Genomic DNA, 25,725 nt, shown 5'->3' with positions numbered 1-25,725 from the left:
CACACTCATGCCCATTGAGTCTGTGATGCCATCCAACCATCTCATCCTCGGTTATTCCCTTCTCCTCCCACTTTCAATCTTTCCCAGCACCAGAGTCTTTTCCAACGAGTCAACTCTTCACGTGAGGTGGCCAAAGTATTTGATCTCCTTGCAGTCCAAGGGACTCTCAAGAGTCTTCTCCAACACCACACTTCAAAAGCATCAATTCTTTGGTGCTCAGCTTTCTTTGGTGCTCCAACTCTCACATCCATGCTTGACCACTGGAAATACCATAGCTTTGACTAGACAGACCTTTGTTGGCAAAGTAACATCTCTGCTTTTTAACATGCTATCTAGGTTGGTCATAGCTTTTCCTCCAAGGAGCAAGTGTCTTTTAATTTCATGGCTGCAATCACCATCTGCAGTGATTTTGGAGCCCCCCAAAATAAAGTCTGTCACTGTTTCTACTGTTTCCCCATCTATTTCCCATGAAGTGATGGGACTGGATGCCATGATCTTCGTTTTCTGAATGTTGAGCTTTAAGCCAACTTTTTCACTCTCCTCTTTCACTTTCATCAAGAGGCTCTTTAGTTCTTCTTCGCTTTCTGCCATTTGGGTGGTGTCATCCATATATCTGAGGTTATTTCATTCATAGTTACAGACTTTTTTGTTGTTGTTTAGGCAAAAGTTTGTGGCTAAATTTATCTTTTCTTTTATGGTTTTAGGTTTAAGTCAAATGTAAGTCCTCCCCCACTCCAAAGTCACAAAAAACTCTCACATTTTCTTTCAGTACTTTTATAGTTTCATTCTAAAATCTTTCACCCATTTGGAATCTATCTAGTTCACAGAATAAGAGATAGATCCAACTTTTCTTTCCCCCAAAGATCACTCAGTTGTCTCAACCACATTTATTAAATAAACTATTGTTTCCCCAATGATTTGAGATGCAACCTTTATAATACATTAAATCTCATAAGCATTTAGTTCTACTACCGACTTTTTATTCTGGCCCATTTGTTAGTCTACATATTCACATACCATGCTATTTTATTTTAATGATGGAGATTATATTTTTATGTCTGGTAAGACCAATCCCTCCTTATTGCTCTTTTTCAATCAAGCCTCCCTGGCTATTTTTGGTGACTTTTATACATTAACATCTAAGTCTCCTTATCCTTTTTTTTTAAACGTTAATTGTTGGGGAATCACGTTATGGGTAAAGAACCCACCTGCCAATGCAGGAGACATTAAGAGATGTGGGTTCAATCCCTCAATTGGGAAGATCCCCTGGAGGAGGGCATGGCAACACAGTCCAGTAATCTTGCCTGCAGAATCCCATGGACAGAGGAGCCTGGTGAATTACAGTCTACAGGGTCACAAAGAGTTGGACATGACTGAAGCAACTTAGCACACACTCACGCATGTTAAATTCATAAACTGACTGAAGAAGTATTCTGATGTTGAATTTTCCTCTCAAAAAACGTGGTATATACTTCCTTTCGTTCAAGTCTTCTTTTGTGACCTTCTGCAGTGTTTTAAACTTATCTTCATATGTGTGCTGCTGAGTCGCTTTAGTCATATCTGACTTGTGGCACTAGACCCAACGTAGCCTGCTAGGCTCCTCTTTCCAGAGGACTCTCTAGGCAAGAATACTGGAGTAGATTGCCATGCCTTCCTCCATGGGATCTTCCCAACCCAAGAATCAACTTATATCTCTGACGTCTCCTGCATTGGCGTGCATGCACGCTAAGTCATTTCAGTTGTGTCCTACTCTCTGTGACCACATGGACTGTCCACCAGGCTCCTCTGTCCATGGGATTCTCGAGGCAAGAACACTGGAATGAACCAGGGATTGAACCCATGTCTCTTAAGTCTCCTGCACTGACAGGCGGGTTCTTTACCACTAGCATCACCTGGGAAGCCAATTCTTCACCATTGTTGCCATCTGGGAAGCATATTTCTGATTTATTTAATTCTTAGTCATTTTTGGTATTCATTTAATGCCTTTTAAAACATCTATTACTTTGTAAAGGTTAAAAACTGGTTTTGGAATGCCTAGAAAAGTACCTCTTAAGAAAACAATTTATTTCACCCCAAATTCTACCACATGATTTAATGTCTTTATTTTATTTTTAACTTTTGGCTTCTCCTCACAGCTTGACCAGAAACTGAACCCTCACCCACGGCAGTGAAAGAATGGAGTCCTAACCACTGGACAACTAGGAAATTCCCAAATGTCTTTTTGCTAATAAACCAGTTAAAAGAATAACAGGCACAATTAATATGTTAGCTTTTAGTTGAAAACTATGTAACTGCAATATGTGGATTTATATCCAAGTGCCCCTTATTTAGCACTTCAATACATATACACATACAACTTATAGACAACTAATTAATTAGAAGTCTTGCATTGTTGTATGGCAGAAACCAATACAATATTGTAAAGGAATCATTCTCCAATTAAAAAAAAAAGAACATACTCAAAAAATAAAGTATAGCATGGTATTATAATTTAAAAAAAAGACTGATTTATCATTAAAAAGACTAAAATAACACTTCTAGAATAGACTCATAGGAGCTTTATGAGCAAGAACCTAATTCCCCCATCTCGATAAATTTTTATAGCTACTTCAAATTTCTTAACAAGCAATATCGCCAAAGAACCCTAAAGTCTTTTAACTGTTCCCCTAAACTGAAAAGATAACCAAAAGGAAAGAGACAAAGGACAAGATGTAGTAACAGTGGAGGAAAGATTTATTAGCTTAATACTGAATCCAAATCCAAACAGTCTCTTCCCTCTCTCCTCTTTTTACCATCATCATCATTATTTTAAAAAGCACTTGAGAGGGCTTCCCTGGTGGTCCAGTGGGTAAGAATCCACCTGCCAATGCAAAAGACATAGGTGTAATCCCTGATCCAAGAAGATCTCACGTGCTGAGGGGCAACGAAACCTGTGCACCAGAACTACTGCAGCCCTTGCAACCTAGAGCCTGCACTGGGCAATGAGAGGAAGCACCACACTGAGAAGCCTGAACGCCTCGACTAAAGTAGCCCTCACTGGCCGTAACTACAGAAAGCCCACACATAGCAATGAAGACCTGATGTAGCCGTAAGTAAATAAATAAAATAAAACCACAAAAATAAATAAGTAAATAATTTAAAAGCACATGAGGAAGGTGCTTCATCAGAAGCTACTGAGGTGATCTACATTTAAACATCTTTGAAGACTCACCAGATTCTTTCAATCAAGTGACCGAGGATCTTTAGTTGATTATTGACTGTGAGAGTTTATGCTTATGTTTTTAGAGTCAGAGTAAAGAAAAAAAGGAGATGAAGGCGGCTTTTTCTTAGGAAAGAGCCCTCATTGTTAGCCTTTCCAAGGGCATCAACTGTTCTTTCAGGTTCACACACTACATTAAGTAACCAGATTCCAGACAGACATACGGGCATTTCTTGATTTTATGTTCAACTAAGACTGCAGAGTACATCATGAGAAACACTGGGCTGGAAGAAGCACAAGCTGGAATCAAGACTGCCAGGAGAAATATCAATAACCTCAGATATGCAGATGACACCACCCTTATGGCAGAAAGTGAGGAGGAACTAAAAACCCTCTTGATGAAAGTAAAAGAGGAGAGTGAAAAAGTTGGCTTAAAGCTCAACATTCAGAAAACGAAGATCATGGCATCTGGTCCCATCACTTCATGGCAAATAGGTGGGGGAACAGGGGAAACAGTGGAAACAGTGTCAGACTTTATTTTCGGGGGCTCCAAAATCACTGCAGATGGTGACTGCAGCCATGAAATTAAAAGACGTTTGCTCCTTGGAAGGAAAGTTATGACCAAACTAGATAGCATCTTCAAAAGCAGAGACATTAGTTTGCTGACTAAGGTCCATCTAGTCAAGGCTATGGTTTTGCCTGTGGTCATGTATGGATGTGAGAGTTGGAGCACCAAAGAAAGCTGAGCACCAAAGAATTGATGCTTTTGAAGTGTGGTGTTGGAGAAGACTCTTGAGAGTCCCTTGGACTGTGAGGAGATCAAACCACTTCATTCTAAAGGAGATCAGTCCTGGGTGTTCTTTGGAAGCATTGATGCTAAAGCTGAAACTCCAGTACTTTGGCCACCTCATGCAAAGAGCTGACTCATTGGAAAAGACTCTGATGCTGGGAGGGATTGGGGGCATGAGGAGAAGGGGACGACAGAGGATGAGATGGCTGGATGGCATCACTGACTCGATGCACATGAGTTTGGGTGAACTCCAGGAGTTGGTGATAGACTGGGAGGCCTGGCGTGCTGCGATTCATGGGGTTTTAAAGAGTTGGACAAGACTGAGCGACTGAACTGAACTGAACTGAACTGTTAAGGATTTGGCTGAGGTCAGAAACATTTAAGAAAGTTAGGTAAATATGGCTTTTAGTACTTGTAAAATATACCTCAAAAGCAAAAATTTAGCACATTTAAAGAACAATTATGAACAATAAGGAAAAAATGGATTAGGAAAAGTGAGAAAGAAGAAACACCTTAATGAGGGCATTTGGGGGAACAGGATATTAGTAATGGTAGGAAATCTAGAGTTTATCTATGAAAGCAAGACACAGTCTCTTTAAAAGTCTACAGATGGCAAGTGGTGATCCAGGAAGCATGCAAAAATATAATAGCTCATGAATATCATCATAGACTAGTTAATAATGATAAAACATCAGAAACCACCTAAAAATGTAAAAACTTATAATTGGTTAAATAATTTAGAATATACCCACATACAAGAATACTACATAATCATCAAAAATGATCATGCAGATCCATTCCTTCCAGTTTGTTGACTTGGAAAGAATTTCCCAATACACTATTAGGTGAAAAACAATAGCTGTGTAAAAACAGAATGGACAGAATATTTCATCATTTAAAATCACATTTATGGCAAAATATAACTAAAATGTAAATAATAATAACTGATAAGTTTATTTTTAAAGTCAGCTATTTTTAAGTTTCTTCTTTAAATTATAAATATATATTTTGCTGTATTATTTTGATAATAAAGAAAAAATACTTTAAAAATTAGTTATTAGGTTTAGTGTCTAGTATTCAAGATAGGTTCCTTCTAGCTATCTCTCTTTAAAGTCATTTTCCTTTTAAGTCATTCTTTTATTTACATTTGTTAAAATACCAGCAAATTTTAAAGCTGAAAGAGAAAATAACATAGATCTGGTGTTTGCTAAAGAAAATTTGCTATATTCTTTAAATAATGTCTTATGATTACTGCGTTGTAAGCAACTTGGCAAGTAGTAAAAATAAATACAAATAAATATGGGCTTTCCCCGTGGCACTAGTGGTAAAGAATCCGCCTGCCAATGCGGGAGATTCAGGTTCAATCCCTGGGTCAGGAAGATCCCCTGAAAGAGGAAATGGCAACCCATTCTGGTAATCTTTGCCATGGGCAGAGGAGCCTCACGGGCTATAGTCCATTGGGTCACAAAGATTTGGACATGACTCAGCACACACACACACAAATAAATAAAACATATCTTTTTCTGCTATAATTTCAAAAGAAATGACTAGTCAAAGAGACTCATAATACCAACAGTCTGAAATTAAGTCTCTTTAAAAAGAAATGTGGAATTCTTCTTGCCACTGATTCTGTTTAGAAATGCAGTGCATTGGAGAAAGATTGGACTAAAAGTTAAAACACACTAGTTTAAGCTCTATTCTGCTGCCTAGGAGCATGTGACTTTGAGCAGCCACCTACCCACTCTGCCCCCTAGTTTCTTCATATAGAGAATAACAAGATCACTTATACCTTTAAAGGTTATTTTTTTGACCCTACAAAACCCACTCCAGCATTCTTTCCCTGGAAATTTCCACAGACAGAGGAGTCCAGTGAGCTACAGTCGAGGAGGCCACAAAGAGTCGGACACAAGTGAGCACATATAATTCACCCTACTAATGTTAAAAATGTAAACATTCCTTGTTGTAAAGTTAGACCTATAGATTCAGCATTATGTGTCATCACACACACACCCACAAAGAAATAATAGCATTTAGAAATTGTGACAATTCTTTGTACAACTGACAGCAGAAATTCTTTGAGACAGCATTAGATATTTATATAATCCTAGGGTTGTTTAACTTATATGCAGGGTACATCATATGAAATACTGGTCTGGATGAATCACAAGCTGGAATCAAGATTGCTGGCAGATGGTAAAGATCTCATTTAAAATTTATGGAGAATTCAAAAGCTTTACAGACAATCAGAAGTTAAGAGAATTCAGCACCACCAAGTCAGTTCTGCAACAAATACTAAAGGGACTTACACAGCCAGTAAACACAAGAGAAAGGAAAGACCTACAAAAACAAACCCCAAACAATCAAGAAAATGCCAATAGGACCATATGCATCAATAATTACCTCAAATGTAAATGGATTAAATGCACCAACCAAAAGATACAGATTGACTGAATGGATAAACAAATAAGACCCACGTATATGCTGCTTACAGGAGACCCACTTCAGACCTAAAGACACATACAGATTGAAAGTAAAAGGATGGAAAAGATATTCCATGTGAATGGAAACCAAAGGAAAGCTGAGTGGCAATCCTTTTTTCAGACAAAATAGACTTTAAAGAATATTATAAGAGACAAAGAAGGACACTACATAATGATCAAGGGATCAATCCACAAAGAAGACATAACAACTATAAATATTTATGCACCCATAGGCGTACCTCAATACCTAAGGCAAGCAGTAACAGGCATAAGAGGGGAAATGGACAGCAACAGAGTAACAGTAGGGGACTTTAACACCCCACTTATACCAATGGACAGATCATCAAAACAGTAAATCAATAAGGAAATACAAACCTTAAATGAAATATTAGACCAAATGAACCTAACTGATATCTTCAGGACTTTCCATCCAAATGCAGAAGAGTACACTTTCTTCTCGAGTGCACATGGAACATTCTCCAGGATAGACCACATCTTGGGCCACAAATCAAACCTCAGTAAATTTAAGAAAATTGAAATTGTATCAATTTCATTCTCTGATCATTCTCTGATCACAATGCTATGAGACTAGATATCAACTACAGGGGAAAAAAAAACTGCAAAAAACACAAACTCAAGGAGATTAAATAATACATTACTAAATAATGAAGAAGCTAACTGAAGAAGTAAGAAAAGAAACCAAAAGATTCTTAGAAACAAATGACAATGAAAACATGATGACCCCAACCCTATGAGATTCAGCAAAAGCAGTTCTAAGAGGGAAGTTTATAGCAATACAATCATACCTCAAGAAACAAGAAAAGCATTGAATAGATAACCTAACTCTACAACTAAAGCAGCTGGAGAAAGAAGAACAAAAACACCCCAAAGACAGCAGAAGGAAAGAAATCATAAAGATGAGAGCAGAAATATATGAAAAAGAAATGAAAGAAACAATAGCAAAGGTTAACAAACATAAAAGCTGGTTCTTTGAGAAGACAAACAAAACTGACAAACCACTAGCCAGACTCATCAGGGAAAAAGGGAGAAAAGTCAAATCAACAAATTAGAAATGAAAAAGGAGACGACACAACAGAAAACACAGAAATCACAGGATCATAAGAGAACATTATGAGCAACCATATGCTAATAAAATGGACAACCTAGAGGAAATAAACAGATTCTTAGAAAAGGTCAACCTCTGAAGGCTGAACCTGGAAGAAAAAGAAATTATGAACAACCCAATTACCAACACTGAAATCGAAACAGAGATCAAAACTCTCCCAAAATACAAAAGCCCAGGACCAGATAGGTTCACAGGGGAATTCCATCAAACATTTAGAGAAGAGTGAATGCCTGTTTGTCTGAAACTCTTCCAAAAAATTGCAGAGGAAGGAACACTTGCAAACTGATTCTAAGAAGCCACAATCACACTGATACCAAAACCAGGCCAAGACAACACCAAAAAAGGAAATTACAGGCCAATATCACTAATGAACATAGATGCAAAAGTCCTCAACAAAATTCTAGCAAACAGAATTCAATAATACATTAAAAAGCTCATCCACCGTGATCAAGTCAGGTTTATTCCAGGGATGCAAGGATTCCTCAATATATGCACATCAATCAAAGTGATACACCATATTAACAAATTGAAAGATAAAAACCATATGATCATCTCAATAGATGAAGAAAAATCTTGGACAAAATTCAGCATCCATTTATGATAAAAACACTTCAAAAAATAGGCATAGAAAGAACCTACCTCAACAGAGTAAAGGCTACATATGAAAAGCCCACAGCAAAAACTATTCTCAATGGTGAAAAACTGAAAGCATTCCTCTAAAGAATAGGAACAAGACAAGGGTATCCACTCTCACCACCATTACTCAACATAGTTTTGGAAGTCCTAGCTAGGGCAATAAGAGAAGGAAAACAAATAAAAGGAATCCAGATTGCAACGTAGTCTCTATTAAACAGGTGAATAAGTCAGAAAGGGAAATATAAATATCACATACTGACACATATATATGGAAGCTAAAGAGATGGCCAAAGATGGAGAAGCTCTATACAATTTCAGCAAAAACATGACCGGGAGATGACTGTGGCTCAGATCATGAACTCCTTATTGCCAAATTGAGACTTATATTGAAGAAAGTGGAGAAAACCACTAGACCATTCAGGTATGACCTAAATCAAATCCCTTCTGATTATGCAATGGAAGTGCTTAGATTACTATGCAAATAGATTTAAGGGACTAGATCTGATAGAGTGCCTGATGAACTATGGATGGAGGTTCCTGACATTGTACAGGAGGCAGGGATAAAGACAATCCCCAAGAAAAAGAAATGCAAAAGAGCAAAATGGCTGTCTGAGGAGGCTTTACCAATAGCTGTGAAAAGAAGAGAAGCAAAAAGCAAAGGAGGAAAGGAAAGATATACCCATTTGAACGCTGAGTTCCAAAGAATAGCAAGGAGAGATAAGAAAGCATTCCTCAGTGATCAGTGCAAAGAAATAGAGGAAAACAATAGAATGGGAAAGACTAGAGATGTCTTCAAGATGATTAGAGATGCCAAAGGAACATTTCATGCAAAGATGGGCACAATAAAGGACAGAAATGGTATGGACCTAACAGAAGCAGAAGATATTAAGAAGAGGTAGCAAGAATGCACAGAAGAACTGTACAAAAAAGATCTTCACCATCAAGGTAATCACGATGATGATGTGATCACTTGTGTAGAGCCAGACATCCTGGAATGTGAAGTCAAGTGGGACTTAGGAAGCATCAGTACAAACAAAGCTAGTGGAGGTAATGAAATTCCAGTTGAGCTATTTCAAAACCTAAAAGATGATGCTGTGAAAGTGCTGCACTCAATATGCCAACAAATTTGGAAAACTCAGCAGTGACCACAGAACTGGAAAAGGTCAGTTTTCATTCCAATCCCAAAGAAACGCAATGAGAAAGAATGCTCACACTACCGCACAACTGCACTATTCTCACAGGATAGTGAAATTGAAAGTGAAGGTGAAGTCACTCAGTCCTGTCCCACTCTTTGCAACCTATGGACTGTAGCCCACCAAGCTCCTTTGTACATGGGATTATCCAGGCAAGAATACTGGAGCGGGTTGCCATTTCCTTCTCCAGGGGATCTTCCCGACTCAGGGATTGAACCCAGGTCTCCCACGTTGCAGGCAGACGCTTTAACCACTGAGCCACCAGGGAAGCCCCACGATAGTGAAATAATGCTCAAAATTCTCCAAGTCAGGCTTCAACAATATGTGAATGGTGAAATTCCAGATGTTCAAGCTGGTTTTAGAAAAGGCAGAGGAACCAGAGATCAAATTGCCAATATCCGCTGGATCATGGGAAAAGCAAGAGAGTTCCAGAAAAAAAAAAACACCTATGTCTGCTTTATTGACTATGCCAAAGCCTTTGACTGTGTGGATCATAATAAACTGTGGAAAATTCTGAAAGAGATGGGAATACCAGACCACCTGACCTGCGTCTTGAGAAATGTGTATGCAGGTCAGGAAGCAACAGTTAGAACTGGACATGGAACAACAGACTGGTTCCAAATAGGAAAAGGAGTACGTCAAGGCTGTATATTGTCACCCTGCTTATTTAACTTCTATGCTGAGTACATCATGAGAAATGCTGGACTGGAAGAAACACAAGCTGGAATCAAGATTGCCAGGAGAAATATCAATAACCTCAGATATGCAGATGACACCACCCTTATGGCAGAAAGTGAGGAGGAACTAAAAAGCCTCTTGATGAAAGTGAAAGAAGAGAGTGAAAAAGTTGGCTTAAAGCTCAACATTCAGAAAATGAAGATCATGGCATCTGGTCCCATCACTGCATGGGAAATAGATGGGGAAAGAGTGGAAACAGTGTCAGACTTTATTTTGGGGGGCTCCAAAATCACTGCAGATGGTGACTGCAGCCATGAAATTAAAAGACGTTTACTCATTGGAAGAAAAGTTATGACCAACCTAGACAGCATATTCAAAAGCAGAGACATTACTTTGCTGACTAAGGTCCGCTTAGTCAAGGCTATGGTTTACCCAGTGGTCATGTATGGATGTGAGAGTTGGACTGTGAAGGCTGAGCGCCAAAGAATTGATGCTTTTGAAGTGTGGTATTGGAGAAGACTCTTGAGAGTCCCTTGGACTGCAAGGAGATCCAACCAGTCCATTCTGAAGATCAGCCCTGGGATTTCTTTGGAAGGAATGATGCTAAAGCTGAAACTCCAGTACTTTGGCCACCTCATGTGAAGAGTTGACTCATTGGAAAAGACTCTGATGCTGGGAGGGATTGGGGGCAGGAGGAGAAGGGGACGACAGAGGATGAGATGGTTGGATGGTATCACCAACTGGAGGGACATGAGTGTGAGTGACCTCCATGAGTTGGTGATGGACAGGGAGGCCTGGGGTGCTGTGGTCTACTGGGTTGCAACATGACTGAGTCGGACACGACTGAGAAACTGAACTGAACAAAAGAGATGGCACTGATGAATTTATTTTCAGGGCAGCCAAGGAGAAACAGAGAGAGTAACATGGAAATGTACAATACCATATGTATGGGGAGGGAGGTGGGAGGGGGGTTCATGTTTGGGAACGCATGTAAGAATTAAAGATTTTAAAATTAAAAAAAAAAAATAAAATAAAATCACACACACAAAAAAGAAATTTACAATACCATATGTAAAATGGACAGCCAATGGGAATTTGGTGTATGACTCAGGAAACGCAAACTGGGGCTCTGTGACAGGCTGAAGGTTGGGATGGGGAAGAAGATGGGAGGGAGGGAACGTGGGTGTACCTTTGGCTGATTCTTGTTGATGTATGACAGAAAACCAAAAAATTCTGTAAAGCAATTATCCTTCAATAAATAAATAAGAAAAAGAATGTGTGATTCATGACAATAGCATCATAATATAATAAAAATTAAACAATTATAACTTAAAAAAAAAGATTGCCTGGAAAAATCAACAGCCTCGGATATCCAGATGACACCACCCAAATGGCAAAAAGTGAAGAGGAACTAAAGAGCCTCTTGATGAATGTGAAAGAGAAGAGTGAAAAAGATGACTTAAAACTCAACATTCAAAAAATGAAGAACATGGCATCCAGTCTCATCACTTCATGGCAAATAGGTGGGGAAAAAAACGGAAATAGTGACAGACCTTACTTTCTTGGGCTCCAAAATCACTGTGGATGGTGACTGAAATTAGCTTGCTCCTTGGAAGGAAAGCTATGACAAACCTAGACAGCATGTTAAAAGCAGAGACATTATTTTGCTAACAAAAGTTCATCTAGTCAAAGCTACAATTTTTCAAGCAGTCATGTATGGATGTGAGAGCTGGATCAGGCAGAACTGATGCTTTTGTGCTGTGGAGTTGGAGAAGATTCTTAAGAGTCCCTTGGACAGCATGGAGAGCAAAGCAATCAATTCTAAAGGAAATCAACCCTGAATATTCATTGGCAGGACTGATGTTGAAGCTCCAATCTTTGGCCACCTGATGTGAAGAGCCAACTCACTGGAAAAGACCCTGATGCAGGGCAAGATTGAGGGCAAGAAGAGAAAGGAGAGACAGAGAATGAGATAGCTGGAATGGCATCACCAACTCAATGGACATGACACTCCGTGAGATGGTGAAGGACAGAGAAGCCTGGCATGCTGCAGTTCATGCTGCGGTCACAAAGAGTTAGACGTGACCTAGCCACTGCTTCCCTTGTGGCTCAGACGGTAAAGTGTCTGCCAACAATGCAGGAGACCCAGGTTTGATCCCTCGGTCAGGAAGTTCCCCTGGAGAGGGAAATGGCTACCCACTCCAGAATTCTTGCCTGGAAAATCCCATGGATGGAGGAGCCCGGTAGGCTGCAGTCCATGGGGTCACAAAGAGTCGGACAAAACTGAGCCACTCCACTTCACTTCCCTTCACTTCGCCACTGCACGATGGCAAGGGTCTTTAAGAACATTGGTAGAGAGCAGGAAGGACTCCCTTCCCTGGGGGAGACTAACTGATCTTTTTAAAATGGCAGAAAGGTTTCTGGAAATCAAGATACAAATGATTGATCAAAGGGTTATTTTACTATCTCCTTTATTTTCTACCCAAAGGCAATATTCGCCTAGGTGCTGCATTCTTTTCTTAGATTTTCAAGAACCCAAGCACCCATCTGAATGCAGAGTTCCAAAGATTAGTAAGGAGAGATAAGAAAGCCTTCCTCAGTGGTCAATGCAGATACAGAGAAAAACAACAGAATGGGAAAGGCTAGAGTTCTCTTCAAGAAAATTAGAGATACCAAGGGAACTTTGCACGCAAAGATGGGCACAATAAAGGACAGAAATAGTATGGACCTAACAGAAGCAGAAGATATTAAGAAGAGTCCCCAAAAATACACAGAACTATATACAAAAGAACTTCACATCTCAGATAATCACTATGCTGCGATCACTCACCTAGAGCCAGACATCCTGGAATGTGAAGTCAAGTGGGCCTTGGGAAGCATCACTAGAGCAAAACTAATGGAGATGATGGCATTCCAGTTGAGTTATTTCAAATCCTAAAAGATGATGCTGTGAAAGTGCTGCACTCAATATGCCAATAAATTTGGAAAACTCAGCAGTGGCCACAGGACTGGAAAAGGTCAATTGTCATTCCAACCCCAAAGAAAGGCAATGCCAAAGAATGTTCAAACTATCACACAATTGTACTCATCTCACACGCTAGTAAGGTAATGCTCAAAATTCTCCAAGCCAGGCTTCAACAGTACATGACCCGTGAACTTCCAGATGTTCAAGCTGGATTCAGAAAAGGCAGAGGAACCAGACATCAAACTGCAAACATCTGCTGGATCATCAAAAAAGCAAGAGAGTTCCAGAAAAACATCTACTTCAGTTTTACTGACTATGCCAAAGCCTTTGACCGTGTGGATCACAATAAACTATGGAAAATTCTTCAAGAGATGGGAATACCAGACCACCTGACCTGCCTCCTGAGAAATCTGTATGGAGGTCAAGAAGCAATAGTTAGAACTGGACATAGAACAACAGACTGGTTCCAAATCAGGGAAGGGGTATGTCAAGGCCATATTGGAGAAGGCAGTGGCACCCCACTCCAGTACTCTTTCCTGGAAAATCTCATGGACTGAGGAGCCTGGTAGGCTGCAGTCCATGGGGTCGCTAAGTCAGACACGACTAAGTGACTTCACTTTCACTTTTCACTATCATGCATTGGAGAAGGACCCACTCCAGTGTTCTTGCCTGGAGAATCCCAGGGACGGGGGAGCCTGGTGGGCTGCCGTTTATGAGGTCACACAGAGTCAGACACTACTGAAGCGACTTAGCAGCAGCAGCAAGGCTGTATATTGTCATCCTGCTTATTTAACTGAAATGCAGAGTACACCATGAGAATCACTGGGCTGGATGAAGCACAAGCTGGAATCAAGATTGTTGGGAGAAATACCAATAACCTCAGATATGCAGATGATACCACCCTTATGCGGAAAGAGAAGAAGAACTAAAGAGCCTCTTGATGAAAGTGAAAGAGAGGAGCGAAAAAGTTGGCTTAAAGCTCAACATTCAGAAAAGTAAGATCATGGCATCGGGTCCCATCACTTCATGGCAAGTAGATGGGGAAACACAGAAACAGTGGCAGACTTTATTCTGGGGGCTCCAAAATCACTGCAGGTGGTGACTGCGGCCATGAAATTAAAAGACACTTGCTTCTTGGTAGAAAAGTTATGAGCAACCTAGACCACTTATTTAAAAGCAGAGACATTACTTTGCTAACAAAGGTCCACCTAGTTAAACCTATGGTTTTCCCAGTAGTCATGTATGGATGTGAGAGTTGGACTATAAAGCTGAGCACTGCAGAATTGATGCTTTTGAACTGTGGTGTTGGAGAAGACTCTTCAGAATCCCTTGGACTGCAAGGAGATCCAACCAGTCCATCCTAAAGGAAATCAGTCCTGAATATTCATTGGAAGGACTGATGCTGAAGTTGAAACTCCAATATTTTGGACACCTGATGCTAAGAGCTGAAGACTCTGATGCTGGGAAAGACTGAAGGCGGCAGAAGAAGGGGATGACAGAGGATGAGATGGTTGGATGGCATCACTGATTCAACGGACATGAGTGTGAGTAAACTCCGAGAGCTGGTGATGGACAGGGAGGCCTGGCATGCTGCAGTCCATGGGATCGCAAAGAGTCGGACATGACTGAGCAACTGAACTAAACTGAAGCCCATCAGCAGTGAAACTCATTTGTCTTGGAGTTGCAAGGATAGCAACATGCAAGCCACAGCCCAAACCAGTGGGAAAACAGCAGATAATTGGTTCAAAGAAGCAGTCCTAGGCTTCTTGAAAGGAGATCATTAGACTAACAGCTCACTGCTCACACAGGTTTCCTGAGACTGACTGCCCTCTGTTTGGTAAGCAACGCTATCCTATGTTCCCCTTTGTGCTAAATGCTTATTACAGTATGCCTAACAAGCCAAGGCCTGTGCTTTAATGGCATATACATGTTCCATTGGGAGATAATAAAAACGGGAAAAACATGAGCTAGTTTCAGATACCGAAAGGCAACAGATCATACGTGACTAGACAGAGGAGAGTTAATTTAAATTCCAGCTAAGATCCACATAATAGATGAGCCAGGAGCAAAAGAGGGACCCAGTATTTCAGGTGGAGAACAGGTATCAGGCAGCAAAAAGTTTGGAGTGTTTACAGAGCAAAGAGTGTGGCAGTATCATGGTGGATGGGGAGAGAAAAATGAAGTCAGAGAAGCAGGTAGGGTCTTAGAATCTTAGGGGTCATTGTAAGGAATATGAATTTTTGCTTGATCTTATTTCATACAATCTGACTATTCTCAGAAGATCTGCATTTGCTTTTTGTCTTATCTCTTATCTTTAACTTTTGCTTACTCTAGGTAGGCTGACTGAACCCTAGCCTGAATTATGTCAAAATGTTGGTCAGGTCATCTGAGATACAATCAATCTGGGGGAAGGGGACAGTACAAAATGAAAATGTAAAGCTCCTTGTAAAAAAAAAAAATTATTAACAACTTCAAGATAGTGCCAGCAGAGCATTAAACTAAGTACATGGTCCAACTAAGTAAGGGGCCTGTTTAAGAGCAAGGCCCTGTGTGACTGACTGCATAGTTCACAAACCCATGAGGCTGGTACTGATCTTGAAGACCATTACTTGAAAAAAAAAAAAATGCCACTGCTGGACATACACACAGAGGATACCAGAATTGAAAGAGACATGTGTACCCCACTGTTCATTGCAGCACTGTTTATAATAGCCAGGACATGGAAGCAACGTAGACGTCCATCAGCAGATGAATGGATAAGAAAGCTGTGGTACATATACACGATGGAGTATTACTCAGCCATTAAAAAGAATACATTTGAATCAGTTCTAATGAAATGGATGAAAATGGAGCCTATTATACAGAGTGAAGTAAGCCAGAAAGAAAAACACCAATAAAGTATACTAACGCATATATATGGAATTTAAAAGATGGTAACGGTAACCCTGTATGTGAGACAGCAAAAGAGACACAGATGTATAGAACAGTCTTTTGGACTCTGTGGGAGAGGGAGAGGGTGGGATGATTGGGGAGAATGGCATTGAAACGTATAATATCATATAAGAAACAAATCGCCAGTCTAGGTTCGATGCATGATACAGGATGCCTAGGGCTGGTGCACTGGGATGACCTAGAGAGATGGTATGGGGAGGGAGGTGGAAGGGGGGTTCATGATTGGGAACACATGTACACCCGTGGTGGATTCATGTTGATGAATGGCAAAACCAATACAATATTGCAAAGTAAAAATAAGAATAAAATAAAATATGAAAAAAAATGCCTTTTACTGATAAATGACTTCTGTTTTCATTTCACCTTAACTGACAATCATATAAACTTATTCAAGACCTTTTAAATGGAGCCGCCTTTCAAACATGTTATTTAAAGGAAGCTGCCAGGAAATAAGAAACTAGCATATTAAGACTTACTGAGAGAACTTCATGCCACTATCGTGCACTAAGCAGAAAACATACTAAACACAGTAAACATACTAGACACATGGTAAAGATACTAAAAAATGTAATTACAAACTGAATTTTAAAAACAATACATCTTTATAATCTTTGCATCTTCAGAAAGCCTAAGAAACCAATAATCAGATAAGAAAGCATTATGACTATCAAACCATTTTTTTCCCATTTTTCCTTCTTTTCCTACCTTCACCTATTTCACTCAACTGTCACCTCTCCTAAATGGTTTGTATGAAAAATAACCTACTCTTTTACCTACTATGTAAAATTGGACATGATCATAGGTAAGTAGAAAGGGTTCATAAGATTCAATTATTTATTGCTAAAAAATGATATTACAAATTAAAGGTGCCAAGTCTGAGATGTCAGTCCCGTCCTTGATGTTTTAAGTTTGAAATAAACATCTCTCCCTGCAGGAAAGGGCTACACTAGCCTTGCCTAAGGTGTCCCCATTTCATTCATGGTAGAAGCCACTACTTAGCATTAGTTATCAGAATGATTTATGCAACGTCACAAACATATTCAGGCTCATTAAGAACTGCAGTCAATACTGTTCTACTGCTACCAAGATTACTGTACCTTGGAAAAGAGTAATCTCATTTGCCACTAATTATAAATAAAAATCCAAAACAAAGACATTATTATTGACAAATTTATGCTGCTACCTGTTGATACATTGAAGGGTTGCCTGGAAAAAAAGAATGGTCAAAGGGAATGCTTTGTTGGTTTCAGTGACATTAACAGTTGCATGGGGTTTGAGTCTATGCTGTAAGGAATTTAAAATATGACACGTTTTCAACCTAAAAGAGATGACAGTCTGGTGTAAGAACTAAGGTAGTTACAGATGAAAAAAAAAAACAAAACTGGCAAATGTTCTCATAACACAAGAATAAATTTTCAGAATGAAAGAATCTTGAAATTTTTGTGCAAAGTAGAAGAGTCAGAAGATACTTTTTATTTATTTATTTTTTGTTTGTAATTTTCTGGCCATGTGACCACAAGTTAATCAATTACTCTTTCAAGGTGACCATCATCACTCACCTGGACTACTGCAATTGCCTCCTAACTGTTCTATTTTCCTTTTTGCTCCCTTCCCCTTAGTCCACTCTGCATTCCAAAACCAGTATCTTTTTAAAACTGTGAATCAGATTTCACTTGTAAGCTTCATATTATTTTTAGAATAAAATACAAACCCTGGATACTCCAGTTAAAAGTAAGTTTTAAAAAATATAAACCTTGGACATGGCCTAAAAGGCACTATTACCTGGCCCATTTCTCCTGCTCACAATGGCCTCCTTTTTGTTTTCCAGTGGTAAGTAGCTCTTTCTTGCCTAATCGCCTTTGCATGACTTAGAATTGTCATTGGTAGGTTGCTCTTTATCATCACCCAGGACTAGGCTCAAATAGACCTTTCTTTAGTGCCCCTCCTCTTGACTTTCAATCACACTGTACTGATTGTTATCTGAAATTCTTGTGTATCTGTTACTTGCCTTTCTCCTGAGTTCCTTCAGTAAAAGGACACATTCTATAAGTGATCTTCTTTGACTTTCTCTGTGCTGTAGCCCCAGTAGGTAGAACAATGTCTGGCCCACAATAGTACAATAAATGTTGAATGATTTGAAGTCATATAACTTCTCAGGATTTCAGTTTTTTCATCCACAAAATGGGGATAATTATAACTACTCTGGACATTAGCAGTAAAGACTAACGTTCACTAAATGTTTACACTGTGAAAATCACTTCACATGCATATCTTCATATATACTGTTACGATTTTTATTTTACAAGTAAGGCCGCTAAGTTTTAAAGAGGTCAAACAACTGGCCTAAGGACACAAGGCCACAGTGAGGACCCGGGTGAATCTAGACTTGTGTAACCTCGGAATCTGATCTCATAGTTCCTTGCAAGATGCTTCCTTTCATTACGGAAAAATCGGCTATGCCTTCCGCCCCAGTTTGGTCTGTAGGACAACTGAAAAAAGACTTGTGTAACCTCGGAATCTGATCTCATAGTTCCTTGCAAGATGCTTCCTTTCATTACGGAAAAATCGGCTATGCCTTCCGCCCCAGTTTGGTCTGTAAGACAACTGAAAAAAGCTATTACATCTCCCGTGCGTTTATTTTTCAAGATAAGCAGTCCATTCCCTTCAAACCCCCCTTAAATGATCCTCACAGCCCGGTCACCATCCTCTCAAAAACCAGTCTGGCGACGTCTCTCTCGCCCCAGAACTGGTTAATTTTCACTGGACAAGTGGTTAAGGGACAGGAGACCGACAGAAGCCGATTCCCAGGAGCTGAGGAAATAAAGGTGTGCGAGGGTCCAAGCGGGCTGTGGTTGACGCAGGAAGGCTTCCCTGTCCAAACCCAGGACACTGATAGCGGACCGGCCACCAAGGGCCCGCGCGGGACACGGCCGCGCCAGGGCGAGACAAAGCCTGCTGGCGGCTGGAAATTTCAGGGACACAAGCCATGTGATGAGGGAGTGCAGGCGGAGGAGCGCGAGGCGTTTTCCTGAAAGTAAGTTAAACAAATACTGGAGGACAGCGAAGTGGGAGGAACAGTTATTAACAAAATCGCGAACTTACCCGGCCACCCGGCCTCCGTAGCCCGACCGCAAAAGCGGCTGAGAACCGTAGCCTAGGCAGCGGCGGGCTCAACCCAGAGCTCGCGAGACCGAGGAGGCCTCGCGAGACCCGGCCCCCTGCCCCTGACAGGCGGGCGCGCTTTCCGGGCGTCATGGGAGGGCTCTGGCGTCCGGCTTGCAGGCGCGTCGTGTTCTGCGGGTGGCCTTGGAGCCACCTTGGGCGCCCAACCTGGGCTGCCGAGAGGGCAGAGCCGTGTCTCCGGCCGGGGAGGAGCGGGCCGGCGGGCACTGAGCAGGGGCTGAGGCGGCTTGGGACATGGAGGCGCCCGAGCCCGGCGGAGCAGCCGGCTCGGCGGCCGAAGAGCACGAACCCCTACACGCGCTCGCAGGAGGAGGACTGGCGGCGGCGGAACAGGACGGTCCTCACCTACGTGGCCGCGGCGGCGGTGGGCATGCTGGGCGCGTCCTACGCCGCCGTGCCCCTTTACCGGCTCTACTGCCAGGTAGGGCTGGCGCGGCCCGCCCGGCGGCCCTGCTGGAGGGGCGGAGGGCCGGGGCGGCTCCCTAGACCGCGAGGCTCCGCGGGGCCCGGTGGAGGACTGCCCGAAATGACCTCCCCGAGGAAAACGGGCCTTGAAGTTCATCAAGAAAGCTAGTGACAGAGCTGCCGGTCCAACTCGAGCTCTTGTGTTCTTGCCCGTACCCCACTGCCGAGTGAAATTCCTTGCTCTCAGAGCTACCACCCGAAAGGTCTGCAGTCTACACTCCTGTATCCAGCAATGTCCTGCTGCTCACACGCCTGCCTGCTTTTAAAATGTAATTTATGTTCATACATTCCCTCTGTGAAACACATGCAGGTTCTGTGCAAAGGTTAAGCCTGGAAACGGGAGTTTGCTTGCTACTTCTACGTAAACTGGGAGTAGCTTTTTATCTGTACAAACTACTGTGATTTAGGACTTTGTATAGATGGTTTAGGACTTCGAGTTTTTTCCCCTTTGTTAATATGTAACTGTAATGTCCTTCCTCCGGGCTCCCTTTTAGATCAGAAACTCTAGTGCAATGGTTTTCAAAGGGCGGACCCTCCCACGAGCAGCAGCATCATTACCTGAGAGGGGAACTTGAGTACTGATTGTTGGATCCAACTCCAGAACTGTGTAATCAGGAATTCTGGCGGGCAGGGCCCAGCAATGTGTATTTTAATAAGTTCCCTAGCAGATTGTGATGCAGACTTAATGTTTGGGAACCGCAGGCACAGGGCTACTTCACCTGTTACATATACATGTTCTGCTAAGTTCTTAAGCAGCAGTTTGCTGCTTTGGGCATTAGGTCACCCATGGAGCTTCTTAAACACATCAGGGCTTCCCTACCCCAGAGATTCTGATTAGGAGACCTGGGTAGGGTCCAGGAATTTCTGTTTTAAAACCGTGCCATGAATGAGAGCTACACTTTGGGTTCATTCACTAAGTGAGTAATAGCAGGTTCCCAAACTTTGCTGTACATCGGAGTCACCAATAATATTGAAACCAGAATCTAAAGGACTTGTTAATCTCTTAATATCAGCATTTATATGGGAAGGGGCAGTGGCTTGATTGCTGGAGGATGAGTGTAGAATGTGAGTTAATGTTCATCACAAGCTAGCCTGGACCAAGCATGAATCCCCAAACTACCACTGATGAAATCATAAACAGAACTGAATCCAAAACATCTAGTGTAGATCTCCCCAAACCACGGGGCATGGACGGGGGAGGTGGGTGGGTGATTTTATTTTCCAGGGAATATTTAACAATATCTGAAGACATTTTAGTTGCTATAACCTGGGAGGTGCAGGGGGAGGGTGCTGCCTAGTAGGTAGAGGTTAAGGGATGCTGCTAAACATCCAGCACTGCAGAGAACAAACCCCTCCCCCTCCCCCACCAAAAAAAACAAAGAATTATCCTATCCAAAGTGTCATTAGTGCCAAGATTGAGAAACCCTGCCCCAAACTGAAATGACAAATTTCATTCACATGGATGAAAGTGCAGGGCAGGAAAGTAAAAATCTATTGTGGTTTGTAATCCTAAACTTAAATCACAGTTGGATGTTCAGTAGTGACACTTCCAAAAGAACATCTTTTAATTTTTGGAATCACAGAACTTCAGAGCCAAAAATAAGGGATTATGTAAACCACTTCATACACCGAGCTCATTTATTTTTTTCTTAAATTTTAAAATCTTTAATTCTTACATGTGTTCCCAAACATGAACCCCCCTCCCACCTCCCTCCGTAGCCCAAAGAAAGTAAAATTGAGTTTTTGGAGCTACTTAGTGACAGAACTAGACTGGAGCATAGGACATTTTCTTTTCAGGGCCTTTTTTCTATTCTTGTTTAATTTTGCAAATCATCACACTAATTTGAAGACTGTATTCAAAGACTGTCAGAAAGAAAACAGTCAAGTGACTCAGGTTCTTCAGAAACAAGTTACATCTTAAAACGTAGCCTTCTTGAACAGAAGAATAGGCTTGCCCTCTGATTAAACCAGGGTAAATAAAGGCTTGCCCTCTGATGTGTTTCGTAGGGTTATAATGTAGCTTCATAATGCGTGGCAGTTTAGTGAAGCTGACTGACTTGTTTAACAAGCTGAGGTAGTAGTACTGTATTTTGCTGGGAGTCTTCCATAGCCTCAAATTTGGTATTTTTTTCCCAGTATAGTAACAGATTAATTATCCGGAGACCAGAATTCTGGCAACCTCAAGCATCAGAAGAATGATGACCCTGGAAGTAAGGATTTTTTTTTAAGCATCTCTGATAAGGAAATAACAGCAATGAAGATAGGCAAGAAGTGTCAGATACAGATTATCCTGATGCCTTATGATTAGTCCACTGAGTGACCAAAGAGATCAGGTTCTCTGATTAACTGATGATACTATGTAAAAGCTGTACAGTACCAAAAAATACAGAAAACATTTACAGAAACATTTTACCAACATGGCAAAATACTTAACGATGCTTGAGGAAAGCAGACTATAGAAGTGAATTTACAAACTAATCTTACACTAAAAGTTATGATACAGAAAAGGACTAGATAAGAATGTGGAAAATGGAATTAAATAGTTTTATTGAAATGACAGCATTGTGGGTATATTTTATTTCTGTTCATAATAGTAGTTATAAAATATAAAATAAGGAGAAAGATGTTTAATGAAAAGTTCAGCTAAAAATTCAGAGCTCTGTTATCAGTGCAGAGTCTATTCTCTTTCAGATGATTCATTTTTGATCATTTTTACAACCAGGTTATTACAGAAAAATATGACTTTAACATATATAGAACCTTGACACCCGGAAAGTGGTCAAATCATTAGCACATTCATAGGAAATGGTCAGTGATAGTATATAAACCTTGCTACTACTGGATTATTTTGTTTCATCCAGTAAATAGGTCATCAGCACCTAAAACTATTGTACTTTTGTATAGCATATTATGCCTTGTTATCTTTTCCTAGACTACTGGACTTGGAGGATCAGCAGCAGCAGGTCATGCATCAGACCAGATTGAAAACATGGTACCTGTTAAGGATCGCATCATTAAAATCACCTTTAATGCAGATGTGCACGCAAGTCTCCAGTGGAACTTTAGACCTCAGCAAACAGAAATATATGTAAGTACTTAAAACAATGTTTAAAAGATTGCTTTTTCCAATTTAAAGATTGATTCTTTCTTCACTTACTGTTTCACAATTTAGGAAACACTCATCTAAACTTAATTTCAGAATACTGACAGATTCCATTACTGTAATTCTTTTATTCCCACAGACTACTTTTTGACAGTGCACTACATTTAATGTAACAAAATATTCTTTTAAGTTATTTGGCGTCATAATAAGTCACTTTGGAGCAATGGAAAATGTCCTATTTTTATTAGAATCATATTAAGAGTTCACTAAAAAGTTCTCTGGTCACCAATCTTGAGAGTCGGAACAGCTGTCCTGATGCGTCAGACAGTAAAAAATATGTCTGCAATGCAGGAGACCCAGGCTTGATCCCTGGGGCACGAAGATCCCCTGAATAAGGGAATGGCTACCCACTCCAGTATTCTTTCTTGCCTGGAGAATCCCATGAACAGAGGAGCCTGGAGGGCTAGTCGGGGTTTCAAAGAGTCAGACACAACTGAGTGACCAACACTTAAACTTATTTACCCCAGGTAGAGATGATATCGGAGAAGGCAATGGCACCCCACTCCAGTCCTCCGGCCTGGAAAATCCCATGGACGAAGGAGCCTGGAAGGCTGCAGTCTATGGGGTTGCTGAGGGTCGGACACGACTGAGCGACTTCACTTCCACTTTTCACTTTCATGCATTGGAGAAAGACATGGCACCGCACTCCAGTGTTCTTGCCTGGAGAATCCCAGGGACGGGGGAGCCTGGTGGGCTGCCGTCTATGGGGTCGCAGAGTCGGACACGACAGAAGTGACATAGCAGCAGCAGCAGCAGCATCCATATGTCTTAAAATAAATTTAGGGATTTTTGAAGTAATCATGATAAAAAGTTATATTCTAGCTCAGAAAGACTATGCACCTTAAAAGTTGCTTAACATCTTGCCTAGAGGATTTAACTGAAATTACCTCATGAACTGAGGAATAAGCCAGAAAAATTTAATTGTAACTCTTACTGGAAAACTCTGTGAATGATAGTGCTTTCCCAGGTTAGTAATCCTGACTGAATCTCTTCAGTGAGTGAGGGTGTTAAAGATCGTGGTTCTGAGTATCAATTCCAGTCACATAGTAGTGTACAGGGTATCAGTGGCTAATCTGGTACATGTGGCAGAGCATCCCTAGGACACTAGTCAGTGTCCAGGTACTTTAAAGCTTGTGATTTATTTTATCCATTATTTTCTCTCAAAAGAAAAGTATTAGTGCTTTTCGGCTAAATAAAATTCCTATCTAGTCAGTTTTACTTTGGTTATACATATAATTTACTCTGGTTGTAAACTAAGTTTAAGGTTGGTAATGTTCTCTAAAAAGTGAAGTGAAAGTCACTCAGTCATGTCCAACTCTTTGCAACCCCGTGGACTGTATGTAGCCCGCTACGCTCCTCTGTCCATGGAATTCTCCAAGCAAGAATACTAGAGTGGGTAGCCATTTGTTTCTCCAGGGTTATCTTTCCAACCCAGAGATCGAATCCAGGTCTCCTGCACTGTAGGCAGATTCTTTACCGTCTGAGTCACCAGAGAAGGGAAGCCTTTTTCTAAACAGAATCTTTGGTCAGTTTATATAATATTCAGAGTAAGTGTTAAGAAGTTAGACTTGGCTGTTCTTGGACACATTTTAAATAACTTCATCTGCAGATTATCACTTCAAGACTTCAGACATACGAGAGAACAATCCGTAATGTATGCGTAATAGAGCAGCGGTTCTCCACTGAACAGGCAAGTCACATTTGAAGGTCAGACGTTGGGTAGCATTCATTATTTTATTTTGCTGACTCTTAAAATTAGATTAGGTCTTATGGTCTGAAATGGAAATACTGACTAATTTAGTATGGAGTGCAGATTTGTAAGATTTAAAGTGTTGATAATGTGTATTTTCCTTAAAACAGGTAGTGCCAGGAGAGACAGCACTGGCGTTTTATAAAGCTAAGAATCCTACTGACAAACCAGTAATCGGAATTTCTACATACAATGTTGTACCATTTGAAGCTGGACAGTACTTCAATAAAATACAGGTATAACTGAATGCAGATGTTACAGAACGTAATCAAAGTACCTGAGATTGTTTGGTAATAAATTTACTGCAGTGTTTTCTTAGAAGATACAAATTTTTGAAAGTTCATTTATTTTAAAATTCAAACTATTTTTTCATTGCTTATAATAATTATGCAGAGGTTGAGAGCCAAACTATATGGATATCAGTTTTTTTAAGATTAGAAGAATTTGCTGATTCTCGATCTTTAAAAGCAAAAGTCAATCAGAGATGAAAGGTGCTGTTATCCTATCATAGAATTTAAAGATTTAATTAACAGTATGCTTATGAAAGCCAATAAATGGAGCACAGTTTCTGTTCTAGGTAGCAGAACAGAAATACTAATGAATACTTTTCTATAACTTTCAGTGCTTCTGCTTTGAAGAACAAAGGCTTAATCCACAAGAGGAAGTAGATATGCCAGTGTTTTTCTACATTGATCCTGAATTTGCTGAAGATCCAAGAATGGTGAATGTGGATCTCATCACTCTTTCTTATACTTTTTTTGAAGCAAAGGAGGGGCATAAGTTGGCAGTCCCAGGCTATAATTCAAATCACCAACTAAGTCCTGCTTCAAATTTGTGATTTTTAAAAAATCATGCACCTTGTCTTCTCAGAGAAGTATTTAAACTAATATGAAGCCTTCTGTTTTAAATGTTATCTACTGATGGTTCTTTTCTTCCCAATTCATTTATCCTACTTAAAATGTATGACAGCTCGAAACCATGTATGTTGGCAGAAACTTGATTCAGCTCCCCTTATAGGTTATCAGCACTTCGTACTTGTAGCAATAAACTTTTATTATTATTTCTCAAATAACTGGTTATTTTCATTACAAACAGTCACTATTTTAAAAGCTCAAAACAAAAGAGTAATCACTGAGCCCTAACAG

General features: G+C 40.5%; 2 protein-coding genes across 10 annotated transcripts in view; one reads left to right on the top strand and one right to left on the bottom strand.

Moving 5' to 3' along the window:
* Positions 1 to 19,161, bottom strand: part of STXBP4 (syntaxin binding protein 4) — a 231,357-nt gene extending 212,196 nt beyond the window's left edge. For all 9 annotated transcript variants that reach the window (XM_042255232.2, XM_060395091.1, XM_042255231.2 and 6 more), the window contains exon 1: positions 19,122 to 19,161. The gene's annotated coding sequence lies outside the window, so the exon portion shown is untranslated. The remainder of the gene's footprint in view (positions 1 to 19,121) is intronic.
* Positions 19,162 to 19,248: 87 nt separating this feature from the next.
* On the top strand, positions 19,249 to 25,652 carry LOC101118455 (cytochrome c oxidase assembly protein COX11, mitochondrial). The gene is made up of 4 exons (XM_004012381.6): positions 19,249 to 19,623; positions 22,600 to 22,755; positions 24,691 to 24,816; positions 25,203 to 25,652. Exons 1-4 carry the CDS (start codon positions 19,273 to 19,275, stop codon positions 25,416 to 25,418), a joined length of 849 nt encoding a protein of 282 aa, XP_004012430.2. The 5' UTR covers positions 19,249 to 19,272; the 3' UTR covers positions 25,419 to 25,652.
* The last annotated feature ends 73 nt before the right edge of the window (positions 25,653 to 25,725 follow it).

This window comes from Ovis aries, chromosome 11 (assembly GCF_016772045.2).
Source record: "Ovis aries strain OAR_USU_Benz2616 breed Rambouillet chromosome 11, ARS-UI_Ramb_v3.0, whole genome shotgun sequence".
NCBI classification, from domain to species: Eukaryota; Metazoa; Chordata; class Mammalia; order Artiodactyla; family Bovidae; genus Ovis; species Ovis aries.
Note: the sequence above shows the minus strand (reverse complement) of the source record. Positions and strands in the feature narration are given on the sequence as shown.

Bases quoted from the DNA above. Each gene is read 5' to 3' on its own strand.
- LOC101118455 (XM_004012381.6), top strand. From the start codon at position 19,273: ATGGGAGGGCTCTGGCGTCCGGCTTGCAGGCGCGTCGTGTTCTGCGGG. The intron at 19,624-22,599 runs GTAGGGCTGGCG...ATCTTTTCCTAG, and splicing joins TTTACCGGCTCTACTGCCAG to ACTACTGGACTTGGAGGATC. The intron at 24,817-25,202 runs GTATAACTGAAT...TATAACTTTCAG, and splicing joins AGTACTTCAATAAAATACAG to TGCTTCTGCTTTGAAGAACA.